The sequence below is a fragment of the Oncorhynchus nerka genome, linkage group LG5 (assembly GCF_034236695.1).
Source record: "Oncorhynchus nerka isolate Pitt River linkage group LG5, Oner_Uvic_2.0, whole genome shotgun sequence".
NCBI lineage: Eukaryota > Metazoa > Chordata > Actinopteri > Salmoniformes > Salmonidae > Oncorhynchus > Oncorhynchus nerka.
The window spans coordinates 12,450,613-12,463,578 of NC_088400.1; the positions used below are offsets into that span (position 1 = coordinate 12,450,613).

The window sequence follows — 12,966 nt, forward strand, 5'->3', positions numbered from 1 at the left end:
TGTAGAAGTTTGTGAGTGCTTTTGGTGACAAGCCGAATTTCTTCAGCCTCCTGAGGTTGAAGAGGCGCTGCTGCGCCTTCTTCACGACGCTGTCTGTGTGAGTAAAGAGATACAATCAACAGTGTCATTTACAGCAGCACACAGAGGCCTCTTCCATTTTCCCACGGCAACAGAGGCCTATTCCGTCCTTCCGCGGCAACAGAGGCCTCTTCCGTCCTTCCGCGGCAACAGAGGCCTCTTCCGTCCTTCCGCGGCAACAGAGGCCTCTTCCGTCCTTCCGCGGCAACAGAGGCCTCTTCCGTCCTTCCGCGGCAACAGAGGCCTCTTCCGTCCTTCCGCGGCAACAGAGGCCTCTTCCGTCCTTCCGCGGCAACAGAGGCCTCTTCCGTCCTTCCGCGGCAACAGAGGCCTCTTCCGTCCTTCCGCGGCAACAGAGGCCTCTTCCGTCCTTCCGCGGCAACAGAGGCCTCTTCCGTCCTTCCGCGGCAACAGAGGCCTCTTCCGTCCTTCCGCGGCAACAGAGGCCTCTTCCGTCCTTCCGCGGCAACAGAGGCCTCTTCCGTCCTTCCGCGGCAACAGAGGCCTCTTCCGTCCTTCCGCGGCAACAGAGGCCTCTTCCGTCCTTCCGCGGCAACAGAGGCCTCTTCCGTCCTTCCGCGGCAACAGAGGCCTCTTCCGTCCTTCCGCGGCAACAGAGGCCTCTTCCGTCCTTCCGCGGCAACAGAGGCCTCTTCCGTCCTTCCGCGGCAACAGAGGCCTCTTCCGTCCTTCCGCGGCAACAGAGGCCTCTTCCGTCCTTCCGCGGCAACAGAGGCCTCTTCCGTCCTTCCGCGGCAACAGAGGCCTCTTCCGTCCTTCCGCGGCAACAGAGGCCTCTTCCGTCCTTCCAGCGGCAACAGAGGCCTCTTCCGTCCTTCCGCGGCAACAGAGGCCTCTTCCGTCCTTCCGCGGCAACAGAGGCCTCTTCCGTCCTTCCGCGGCAACAGAGGCCTCTTCCGTCCTTCCGCGGCAACAGAGGCCTCTTCCGTCCTTCCGCGGCAACAGAGGCCTCTTCCGTCCTTCCGCGGCAACAGAGGCCTCTTCCGTCCTTCCGCGGCAACAGAGGCCTCTTCCGTCCTTCCGCGGCAACAGAGGCCTCTTCCGTCCTTCCGCGGCAACAGAGGCCTCTTCCGTCCTTCCGCGGCAACAGAGGCCTCTTCCGTCCTTCCGCGGCAACAGAGGCCTCTTCCGTCCTTCCGCGGCAACAGAGGCCTCTTCCGTCCTTCCGCGGCAACAGAGGCCTCTTCCGTCCTTCCGCGGCAACAGAGGCCTCTTCCGTCCTTCCGCGGCAACAGAGGCCTCTTCCGTCCTTCCGCGGCAACAGAGGCCTCTTCCGTCCTTCCGCGGCAACAGAGGCCTCTTCCGTCCTTCCGCGGCAACAGAGGCCTCTTCCGTCCTTCCGCGGCAACAGAGGCCTCTTCCGTCCTTCCGCGGCAACAGAGGCCTCTTCCGTCCTTCCGCGGCAACAGAGGCCTCTTCCGTCCTTCCGCGGCAACAGAGGCCTCTTCCGTCCTTCCGCGGCAACAGAGGCCTCTTCCGTCCTTCCGCGGCAACAGAGGCCTCTTCCGTCCTTCCGCGGCAACAGAGGCCTCTTCCGTCCTTCCGCGGCAACAGAGGCCTCTTCCGTCCTTCCGCGGCAACAGAGGCCTCTTCCGTCCTTCCGCGGCAACAGAGGCCTCTTCCGTCCTTCCGCGGCAACAGAGGCCTCTTCCGTCCTTCCGCGGCAACAGAGGCCTCGTCCGTCCTTCCGCGGCAACAGAGGCCTCTTCCGTCCTTCCGCGGCAACAGAGGCCTCTTCCGTCCTTCCGCGGCAACAGAGGCCTCGTCCGTCCTTCCGCGGCAACAGAGGCCTCTGTGTGCATTCCAAATGGCACCCTATTCCATACAAAGTGCACTACCTTTTGACAAAGGTCCGTAAGACTCTCGTCAGAAAGTAGTGCATTATATATGGAAAAGTGTACAATTTGGGACGCAACCTCTGGTTATGAGACCATGAGAGAACATGGACACCCAAATATTTGGATGGATGGAGAGGGTTCTTTAGGAAACTTCAGCCTAGCTAGTGAGTGACCTTACAGGACAGACTGTTAACTAGGGTTTCAGGCCAGTTTACAGGACAGACTGTTAACTAGGGTTTCAGGCCAGTTTACAGGACAGACTGTTAACTAGGGTTTCAGGACAGACTGTTAACTAGGGTTTCAGGCCAGTTTACAGGACAGACTGTTAACTAGGGTTTCAGGACAGACTGTTAACTAGGGTTTCAGGCCGGTTTACAGGACAGACTGTTAACTAGGGTTTCAGGACAGACTGTTAACTAGGGTTATAGTAAGCAAACACATTTGACCGGCTCGGGACATTTTGTTGGTCCCCACAAGGTCACATGCTATTTCTAAGGGGTTTAGGGTTAAGGTTATAATTAGGTTAGGGTTAGGAGTTAGGGAATAGGAGCTAGGGTTAAGTTTAGGTTTTTAGGTTAAGGTTAGGTTAGGTTAAGGGCATGGGTTAGGGTTAGGGTTAGGTTTAGGGTTAAGTTCAGCTTTTTGGATTAAGGTTAGGGGAAGGGTATGGGTTAGGGTTTGGTTTAGGGTTAGGGAAAATAGGATTTTGAATGGGACTGAATCTTATATCCCCACATAATGTTAGCTGCACAAGACTATGTGTGTGTGTGGTCAATATTAGGAATAAATGTTTTGTATACTCAGTGTACACATGAAGTCGGTAAAACAGTATGTAAACATTATTAAAGAGACCCGTGTTCAATGACTATGTACATAAGGCAGCAGTCTCCAAGTTGCATAGTTGAGTACAGGGTTGTAGCCGGCTAGTTACAGTGACTACGTCCAGGGCAGGACTGGGCGGAGGCTGGCTAGTGGTGACTATATAACAGTCTAATGGCCTGGTGAGAGAAGCAGTTTTTCAGTCCCTCGGTCCCAGCTTTGATGCTCCTGTACTGTCTTTCTGCCTTCCAGATGGTAGCGGGGTGAACAGGTCGTGACTCGGGTGGCTGAGGTCCTTGATGATCTTCTTGGCCTTCCTGTGACACAGGGTGCTGTAGAAGTCCTGGAGGGCAGGCAGTGTGCCCCCTGGTGATGCGTTGGGCTGGCCGCATCACCCTCTGGAGAGCCTTGTGGTTGTGGGCGGTGCAGTTGCCATATCAGGCAGTGATACAGCAGACAGGATGCTCTCAATGGTGCTCTCAATGGTACTCTCAATGGTGCTCTCAATGGTGCAATCAATGGATGCTCTCTTATAGTAGCTAGCTTGTCTAACTATCTTAGCTGGCATTCCTGCTGGCAAGGTTGGTAGACTTTAGAAAAGCAAGCAATTACTAAATGCACTGAATAAAGACTCCCATTGATTTCAATCTTTTACACAGTTCAGCAGAGATGAAGGGAGGCATATTTAGTCTCTCAAGATGTTTGCTTAGATCTGTAGAAAAATGAACATATTTTTTACCTAGAATTATGCATACTGATTTTGGCTTTAGATTTGCAGGAAAATGCCGTTTCAGATGCAAAATTCTCCAACATCTAGAAGGGGGGCCTAGACCCCTACACAACACCCCCCTACCATTCTCACGTACTTCGTGCCTCTTCAGATTTTCTTCAGGCATTATCAAATCAAATTTTATTTGTCACATGCGCCGAATACAACAGGTACCTGAAATGCTTACTTAACCCACAATGCAGTTTTAAGAAACATACCCCCTCCCCAAAAGAAATAAAAGTAACAAATAATTAAAGAGCAGCATCAAAAAAACAATAATAGCGAGGCTATATACAGGGAGTACTGGTACAGAGTCAATGTGGAGGCTATATACAGGGAGTACTGGTACAGAGTCAATGTGGAGGCTATATACAGGGAGTACTGGTACAGAGTCAATGTGGAGGCTATATACAGGGAGTACTGGTACAGAGTCAATGTGGAGACTATATACAGGGAGTACTGGTACAGAGTCAATGTGGAGACTATATACAGGGAGTACTGGTACAGAGTCAATGTGGAGACTATATACAGGGAGTACTGTTACAGAGTCAATGTGGAGACTATATACAGGGGGTACCAGTACAGAGTCAATGTGGAGACTATATACAGGCAGTACTGTTACAGAGTCCATGTGCGGGGGCTATATACAGGGAGTACTGGTACAGAGTCAATGTGGAGACTATATACAGGGAGTACTGGTACAGAGTCAATGTGGAGACTATATACAGGCAGTACTGGTACAGAGTCCATGTGCGGGGGCTATATACAGGCAGTACTGTTACAGAGTCCATGTGCGGGGGCTATATACAGGGAGTACTGTTACAGAGTCCATGTGCGGGGGCTGTATACAGGCAGTACTGTTACAGAGTCCATGTGCGGGGGCTATATACAGGCAGTACTGTTACAGAGTCCATGTGCGGGGGCTATATACAGGCAGTACAGTTACAGAGTCCATGTGCAGGCAGTACATTTACATTTACATTTAAGTCATTTAGCAGACGCTCTTATCCAGAGCGACTTACAAATTGGTGCTTTCACCTTATGACATCCAGTGGAACAGCCACTTTACAATAGTGCATCTAGGTCTTTTAAGGGGGGGGGGGAGAAGGATTACTTTATCCTATCCTAGGTATTCCTTAAAGAGGTGGGGTTTCAGGTGTCTCCGGAAGGTGGTGATTGACTCCGCTGTCCTGGCGTCGTGAGGGAGTTTGTTCCACCATTGGGGGGCCAGAGCAGCGAACAGTTTTGACTGGGCTGAGCGGGAACTGTACTTCCTCAGTGGTAGGGAGGCGAGCAGGCCAGAGGTGGATGAACGCAGTGCCCTTGTTTGGGTGTAGGGCCTGATCAGAGCCTGGAGGTAGTGAGGTGCCGTTCCCCTCACAGCTCCGTAGGCAAGCACCATGGTCTTGTAGCGGATGCGAGCTTCAACTGTTACAGAGTCCATGTGGAGACTATATACAGGCAGTACTGGTACAGAGTCAATGTGGAGACTATATACAGGCAATACTGTTATAGAGTCCATGTGCGGGGGCTATATACAGGCAGTACTGTTACAGAGTCAATGTGGAGACTATATACAGGCAGTACTGTTACAGAGTCCATGTGCGGGGGCTATATACAGGCAGTACTGGTACAGAGTCCATGTGCGGGGGCTATATACAGGCAATACTGTTACAGAGTCCATGTGCGGGGGCTATATACAGGGAGTACTGGTACAGAGTCGATGTGGAGACTATATACAGGGAGTACTGGTACAGAGTCAATGTGGAGACTATATACAGGCAGTACTGGTACAGAGTCAATGTGGAGACTATATACAGGCAGTACTGTTACAGAGTCCATGTGCGGGGGCTGTATACAGGCAGTACTGTTACAGAGTCCATGTGCGGGGGCTGTATACAGGGAGTACTGTTACAGAGTCAATGTGGAGACTATATACAGGGAGTACTGTTACAGAGTCCATGTGCAGACTTTATACAGGGAGTACTGTTACAGAGTCCATGTGCGGGGGCTATATACAGGCAGTACTGTTACAGAGTCCATGTGCGGGGGCTATATACAGGGGGCACTGGTTAGATGAGGTAATTAAGGTCATAGCAGCAGCGTAAAAGAGGGGGGGGGCAATACAAATAGTCCAGGTAGCCATTTGATTGGATGTTCAGTTGTCTTGTGGCTTGAGGGTAGAAGCTGTTTAGAATTCTCTTGGACCTAGACTTGGCACTCCGGTACCGCTTGCCGTGCGGTAGCAAAGAGAACAGTCTATGACTAAGGTGGATGGAGTCTCTGACAATTTTTAGGGCCTTCCTCTCACACTGCCTGGTATAGAGGTCCTGGATGGCAGGAAACTTGGCCCCAGTGATGTACTGGGCCATACGCACTACCCTCTGTAGTGCCTTGCGGTCCGAGGCCGAGCAGTTGCCATACCAGGCAGTGATGCAACCAGATGCTCTCAATGTTGTAGCTGTAAATTCTTTGAAGGATCTAGGGACCCATGCCAAAACTTTTCAGTCTCCTGAGGTGGAATAGGTTTAGTCGTGTCCTCTTCACGACTGTCTTGGTGTGTTTGGACCATGATAGTTTGTTGGTAATGTGGAAGTTAAGGAACTTGAAGCTCTCATCGACTGTAGTGGAACAGTTTGACAATGGGGACCTGCTCCACTACAGCCCCGTCAATGAGAATGCGGACCTGCTCCACCACAGCCCCGTCGATGAGAATGCGGACCTGTTCCACTACAGCCCCGTCGACGAGAATGGGGACCTGCCCCACTATAGCCCTGTCGATGAGAATGGGGACCTGCTCCACTACAGCGTTGTACATTCTAGCTGTTGCATTCTAACACCCCCAATGTTCAACATGCCATTAAAACAGGAGATATGATTGGATGTTTCCACTGCTCAGCCATCTGTATCATTCCAGAGGCTTGGAGACGTTCAGAGCACTTTATTAGCCAATCAGAAAGCTTGATTTTCCAATTGGAACACATGGAAAGCCTATCTCTTTCAAGTGTATGACACAGTGGTAGCGTGTCATAAGTGAAATCGGAATGTTTCTTGTTTTCAGGGATACAGTATTATTAACCTGACTTCTGTTTCCCCTGATAAACAGAAGTGGGGACCCAGCTGAGGTGTGTTTCTAAGCGTGCTACATTAGGTTAGCCACACCATCAGCCACATGTTCCTTCACCAAACCTTCACCAAATAGTATCTGACATTATTTCAAATGCTTGATCTGGGTTTGATTGAGCTTGCCTGGCGCAATGGAACCAATAGAATAGTTGCAAAAGTCCCTGGTCTGTTCTTGACTAAAACGTGTGTTTCCCTCTTCCCTTTGTAGTGCACTAGTTTTGACAGAGCCCTATGAGACCTGGTCAAAAGTAGTGCACTTTAAATAGTGTGCCATTTACGACATTGTCGGTGTCTTTATTGCTGCCAGATTCTGAGGTCTCACCAGAGAACATGACAGATCTACAAATAAATGCAAGTGTTTTCCCCAGCTGAATAAATGTCATCCAATGCAGATAGGCTGACTGATGAAGAGTAATGCTGGTCTTACTGATGAAGAGCAATGCTGGTCTTACTGCAAGATCTCATTCCACAAATTGGCTGTTATAGATTTTCTACAGTGTAGCTACCGAAGATGTTTGCGTTTTCAAACACTTGACATTTGTGTGGGTGTGTGTCTGATCTTGTTGTCTCTCTTAAGCATCCTAACGCCCCCCTCCCTCCCTCCCTCTCTCCCTCTCTCTCCAGTCTGCTCTCAGTTCTCCCGAGGGGTCTATGCCATCTTCGGCTTCTACGATAAAAAGTCTATGAACACCCTGACGTCATTCTGTGGTGCGCTGCACACCTCCTTCGTCACGCCCAGTTACCCCACCGACAACGAGGTGCAGTTTGTCATCCAGATGAGACCTGCACTGCGTGGGGCCGTCCTCAGCCTGCTGTCACACTACAAGTGGCAAAAGTTTGTCTACCTCTACGACACTGACAGAGGTAGGTGCCATGCCATCACAGGCCTTGATATAGTTCAGGTTGTGAGGTAAACAGACAGACAGAGGTAGGTGCCATGCCATCACAGGCCTTGATGTAGATCAGGTTGTGAGGTAAACAGACAGACAGAGGTAGGTGCCATGCCATCACAGGCCTTGATATAGTTCAGGGTGTGAGGTAAACACACAGACAGAGGTAGGTGCTCTTGAAGTAGTTTTTGACTGCAATATCATTGATAATAGTAGATATTGTTACGTAATTTAACATCCATACAGACTGCGGTAGGTAAGGTTTGACAGGCTGGGTCTACCATAGACTTTGACATGGTTTGGTTGAGGGTATTAAGTATTCACTCTTAGGGGTGCCCTTGAAACAGTTGACATTGTCAACGTTGATAATATTCATGGCCAAAACGACAAAGTATACTGTACATGATCTAGTGTGCTGGAACATTACCTACTTGAAACAAGGAAGTGGGTGACGTTCTATAAGCACTGTGTATTGTAATCTACAGGCCATTCACAAACTCCATCTTCTTTATAAATGGAAGAAATGTATGTTGTTGTAAGTAATCTTTGGATGCAGTATGTCGTAAGTAAGCTTTGGATGCAGTATGTCATTGTAAGTAATCTTTGGATGCAGTATGTCACCGTAACTAAGCTTTGGGTGCAGTATGTCACCGTAACTAAGCTTTGGGTGCAGTATGCCATTGTAACTAAGCTTTGGATGCAGTATGCCATTGTAACTAAGCTTTGGATGCAGTATGCCATTGTAACTAAGCTTTGGGTGCAGTATGCCATTGTAACTAAGCTTTGGATGCAGTATGCCATTGTAACTAAGCTTTGGATGAAGTATGTCACCGTAACTAAGCTTTGGGTGCAGTATGCCATTGTAAATAAGCTTTGGGTGCAGTATGCCATTGTAACTAAGCTTTGGGTGCAGTATGCCATTGTAACTAAGATTTGGATGCAGTATGCCATTGTAACTAAGCTTTAGATGCAGTATGCCATTGTAACTAAGCTTTGGATGCAGTATGCCATTGTAACTAAGCTTTGGATGCAGTATGCCATTGTAACTAAGCTTTGGATGCAGTATGCCATTGTAACTAAATTTTGGGTGGAGTATGCCATTGTAACTAAGCTTTGGATGCAGTATGCCATTGTAACTAAGCTTTGGATGCAGTATGCCGTTGTAACTAAGCTTTGGGTGCAGTATGCCATTGCAACTAAGCTTTGGGTGCAGTATGCCATTGTAACTAAGCTTTGGGTGCAGTATGCCATTGTAACTAAGCTTTGGGTGCAGTATGCCATTGTAACTAAGCTTTGGGTGCAGTATGTCACCGCCTTAATGTGTTGATTAATCTCTGTTTAATCATGGTGTAAGTTTTGGCTGGTTTCTCATCTTAAATTAGTTGTGTGCTACAGCTGTTGTTGCTGCAGTCGAGCTGATATTACAGAGTGGAAACTACGCTCTATACCTTTAGGGGATAGTTATTTGTATTAATAAAGAGTTATTGTGCTGTTTCTTAGATGTTAGGTGTGTGTGTGTGTGTGTGTGTGTGTGTGTGTGTACGTGTTGTGACAACATACCAACATGTAGCATCATGTAGCATCATGTCTATTCCCTCTAGACAGTAGTATCATGTCTATTCCCTCTAGACAGTAGCATCATGTCTATTCCCTCTAGACAGTAGCATCATGTCTATTCCCTCTAGACAGTAGCATCATGTCTATTCCCTCCTCTAGACAGTAGCATCATGTCTATTCCCTCCTCTAGACAGTAGCATCATGTCTATTCCCTCCTCTAGACAGTAGCATCATGTCTATTCCCTCCTCTAGACAGTAGCATCATGTCTATTCCCTCCTCTAGACAGTAGCATCATGTCTATTCCCTCCTCTAGACAGTAGCATCATGTCTATTCCCTCTATTTTGTTTTTCTATGTGTTATTTCTTACATTGTTACCCCATGAAATCTTAAGTCTTATTACATACAGCCGGGGGGAACTAATGGATATAAGGGCAACATCAACTTACCAACATTACCAACATTACGACCAGGAATACGACTTTCCCGAAGCGGATCCTCTGTTTGGACCACCACCCAGGACAATGGAGCTAATTCCAATAGGCGATCCAAAGCAACGACGCTGCAGAAGGAGCAGACGAAGCGGCCACCTGGCCAGGCTCCGTAGAGGTGCGTATCGCACACCGCTCCCGAGTATACTACTAGCCCATGTCCAGTCTCTTGACAACAAGGTAGATGAAATTCGAGCAAGGGCTGCCTTCCAGAGAGACATCAGAGATTGTAACGTTCTCTGTTACATGGAAACATGGCTCTCTCGGGATATGTTGTTGGAATCGTTCAGCCACCAAGCTTCTCCGTGCATTGCGCCAACAGAGATAAACACCCCTCTGGCAAAAGGAAGGGTGGAGGTGTATAATTTATGATTAACGATTCATGGTGTAATCATAACATACAAGAACTCAAGTCCTTCTGCTCACCCGATACCTATCCGCTGACTCAGTGAGCACGTTTATAAAGATTTGCGTTGGAGATGTTGTACCCACTGTGACTATTAAAACCTACCATAACCAGAAACCATGATGGATGGCAGCATTCGCTCAAAACTGAAAGCATGATCCACCGCATTTAACCATGGAAAGAGGTCTGGGAATATAATCAGTGTAGTCATTCCCACCGCAATGCAATCAAACAAAGCGAAATCCCGGTACAGGGACAAGGTGGTGTCACAATTCAACGGCTCAGACACGAGACATATGTGGCAGGGTCTAGAGAAAATCAAGGACTACAAAAAGAAATTCATCCAGGTCACAGACACCGACACTTCCAGACAAACTAAACAACGTCTTTGCCCGCTTTGAGGATAATACAGTGGCACCGCTGCGGCCCGCTAACAAGAAATGAGCCCCTCCCCCTCGCCTTCTCCGTAAAATGACATGAGTAAAACATTTAAACGTGTTAACCCTCACAAGGCTGCTGACCCAGATGGCATCCCTAGCCACGTCCTCAAAGCATGCACAGGCCAGAGATGGCCGCCTCGCTTCGCGTTCCTAGGAAACTATGCAGTTTTTTGTTTTTTTACGTGTTATTTCTTACATTAGTACCCCAGGTCATCTTAGGTTTCATTACATACAGTCGAGAAGAACTACTGAATATAAGATCAGCGTCAACTCACCATCAGTACAACCAAGAATATGTTTTCCGCGACGCGGATCCTGTGTTCTGCCTTACAAACAGGACAACGGAATGGATCGCATGCAGCGACCCAAGAAAACGACTCCGAAAAAGAGGGAAACGTAGTGGTCTTCTGGTCAGACTCCGGACAAGGGCACATCGCGCACCACTCCCCAGCATTCTTCTTGCCAATGTCCAGTCTCTTGACAACAAGGTTGATGAAATCCGAGCAAGGGTAGCATTCCAGAGGGACATCAGAGACTGCAATGTTCTCTGCTTCACGGAAACATGGCTTACTGGGAAGACGCTATCCGATGCGGTGCAGCCAACGGGTTTCTCCACGCATCGCGCCGACAGAAACAAACATCTTTCTGGTAAGAAGAGCGGCGGGGGCGTATGCCTCATGACTAACGAGACATGGTGTGATGAAGGAAACATACAGGAACTCAAATCCTTCTGTTCACCTGATTTTAGAATTCCTCACAATCAAATGTAGACCGCATTATCTTCCAAGAGAATTCTCTTCGATTATAATCACAGCCGTATATATCCCCCCCAAGCAGACACATCGATGGCTCTGAACGAACTTTATTTAACTCTTTGCAAACTGGAAACCATTTATCCGGAGGCTGCATTCATTGTAGCTGGGGATTTTAACAAAGCTAATCTGAAAACAAGACTCCATAAATTTTATCAGCATATCGATTGCGCAACCAGGGTGGTAAAACCTTGGATCATTGTTACTCTAACTTCCGCGACGCATATAAGGCCCTGCCCCGCCCCCTTTCGGAAAAGCTGACCACGACTCCATTTTGCTGATCCCTGCCTACAGGCAGAAACTAAAACAAGAGGCTCCCACGCTGAGGTCTGTCCAACGCTGGTCAGACCAAGCTGACTCCACACTCCAAGACTGCTTCCATCACGTGGACTGGGACATGTTTCGTATTGCGTCAGATAAAAATATTGACGAATACGCTGATTCGGTGTGCGAGTTCATTAGAACGTGCGTTGAAGATGTCGTTCCCATAGCAACGATAAAAACATTCCCTAACCAGAAACCGTGGATTGATGGCAGCATTCGCGTGAAACTGAAAGCGCGAACCACTGCTTTTAATCAGGGCAAGGTGTCTGGCAACATGACCGAATACAAACAGTGCAGCTATTCCCTCCGCAAGGCTATTAAACAAGCTAAGCGTCAGTACAGAGACAAAGTAGAATCTCAATTCAACGGCTCAGACACAAGAGGCATGTGGCAGGGTCTACAGTCAATCACGGACTACAAGAAGAAACCCAGCCCAGTCACGGACCAGGATGTCTTGCTCCCAGGCAGACTAAATAACTTTTGTGCCCGCTTTGAGGACAATACAGTGCCACTGACACGGCCTGCAATGAAAACATGCGGTCTCTCCTTCACTGCAGCCGAGGTGAGTAAGACATTTAAACGTGTTAACCCTCGCAAGGCTGCAGGCCCAGACGGCATCCCCAGCCGCGCCCTCAGAGCATGCGCAGACCAGCTGGCCGGTGTGTTTACGGACATATTCAATCAATCCCTATACCAGTCTGCTGTTCCCACATGCTTCAAGAGGGCCACCATTGTTCCTGTTCCCAAGAAAGCTAAGGTAACTGAGCTAAACGACTACCGCCCGTAGCACTCACTTCCGTCATCATGAAGTGCTTTGAGAGACTAGTCAAGGACCATATCACCTCCACCCTACCTGACACCCTAGACCCACTCCAATTTGCTTACCGCCCAAATAGGTCCACAGACGATGCAATCTCAACCACACTGCACACTGCCCTAACCCACCTGGACAAGAGGAATACCTATGTGAGAATGCTGTTCATCGACTACAGCTCGGCATTCAACACCATAGTACCCTCCAAGCTCGTCATCAAGCTCGAGACCCTGGGTCTCGACCCCGCCCTGTGCAACTGGGTACTGGACTTCCTGACGGGCCGCCCCCAGGTGGTGAGGGTAGGCAACAACATCTCCTCCCCGCTGATCCTCAACACGGGGGCCCCACAAGGGTGCGTTCTGAGCCCTCTCCTGTACTCCCTGTTCACCCACGACTGCACGCTTCCAACTCAATCATCAAGTTTGCGGACGACACAACAGTGGTAGGCTTGATTACCAACAACGACGAGACGGCCTACAGGGAGGAGGTGAGGGCCCTCGGAGTGTGAGGTCAGGAAAATAACCTCACACTCAACGTCAACAAAACTAAGGAGATGATTGTGGACTTCAGGAAACAGCAGAG

The 12,966-nt window shown here is 49.0% G+C and overlaps 1 protein-coding gene across 4 annotated transcripts in view; it reads left to right on the forward strand.

Annotated features, from left to right (window-relative positions):
* Positions 1–12,966, forward strand: part of LOC115115922 (glutamate receptor 3-like) — a 251,277-nt gene that overhangs the window by 70,113 nt on the left and 168,198 nt on the right. For all 4 annotated transcript variants that reach the window (XM_065018373.1, XM_065018376.1, XM_065018374.1 and 1 more), the window contains exon 3: positions 7,276–7,515. In XM_065018373.1, the coding sequence (XP_064874445.1) occupies positions 7,276–7,515 (240 nt within the window). The remainder of the gene's footprint in view (positions 1–7,275; positions 7,516–12,966) is intronic.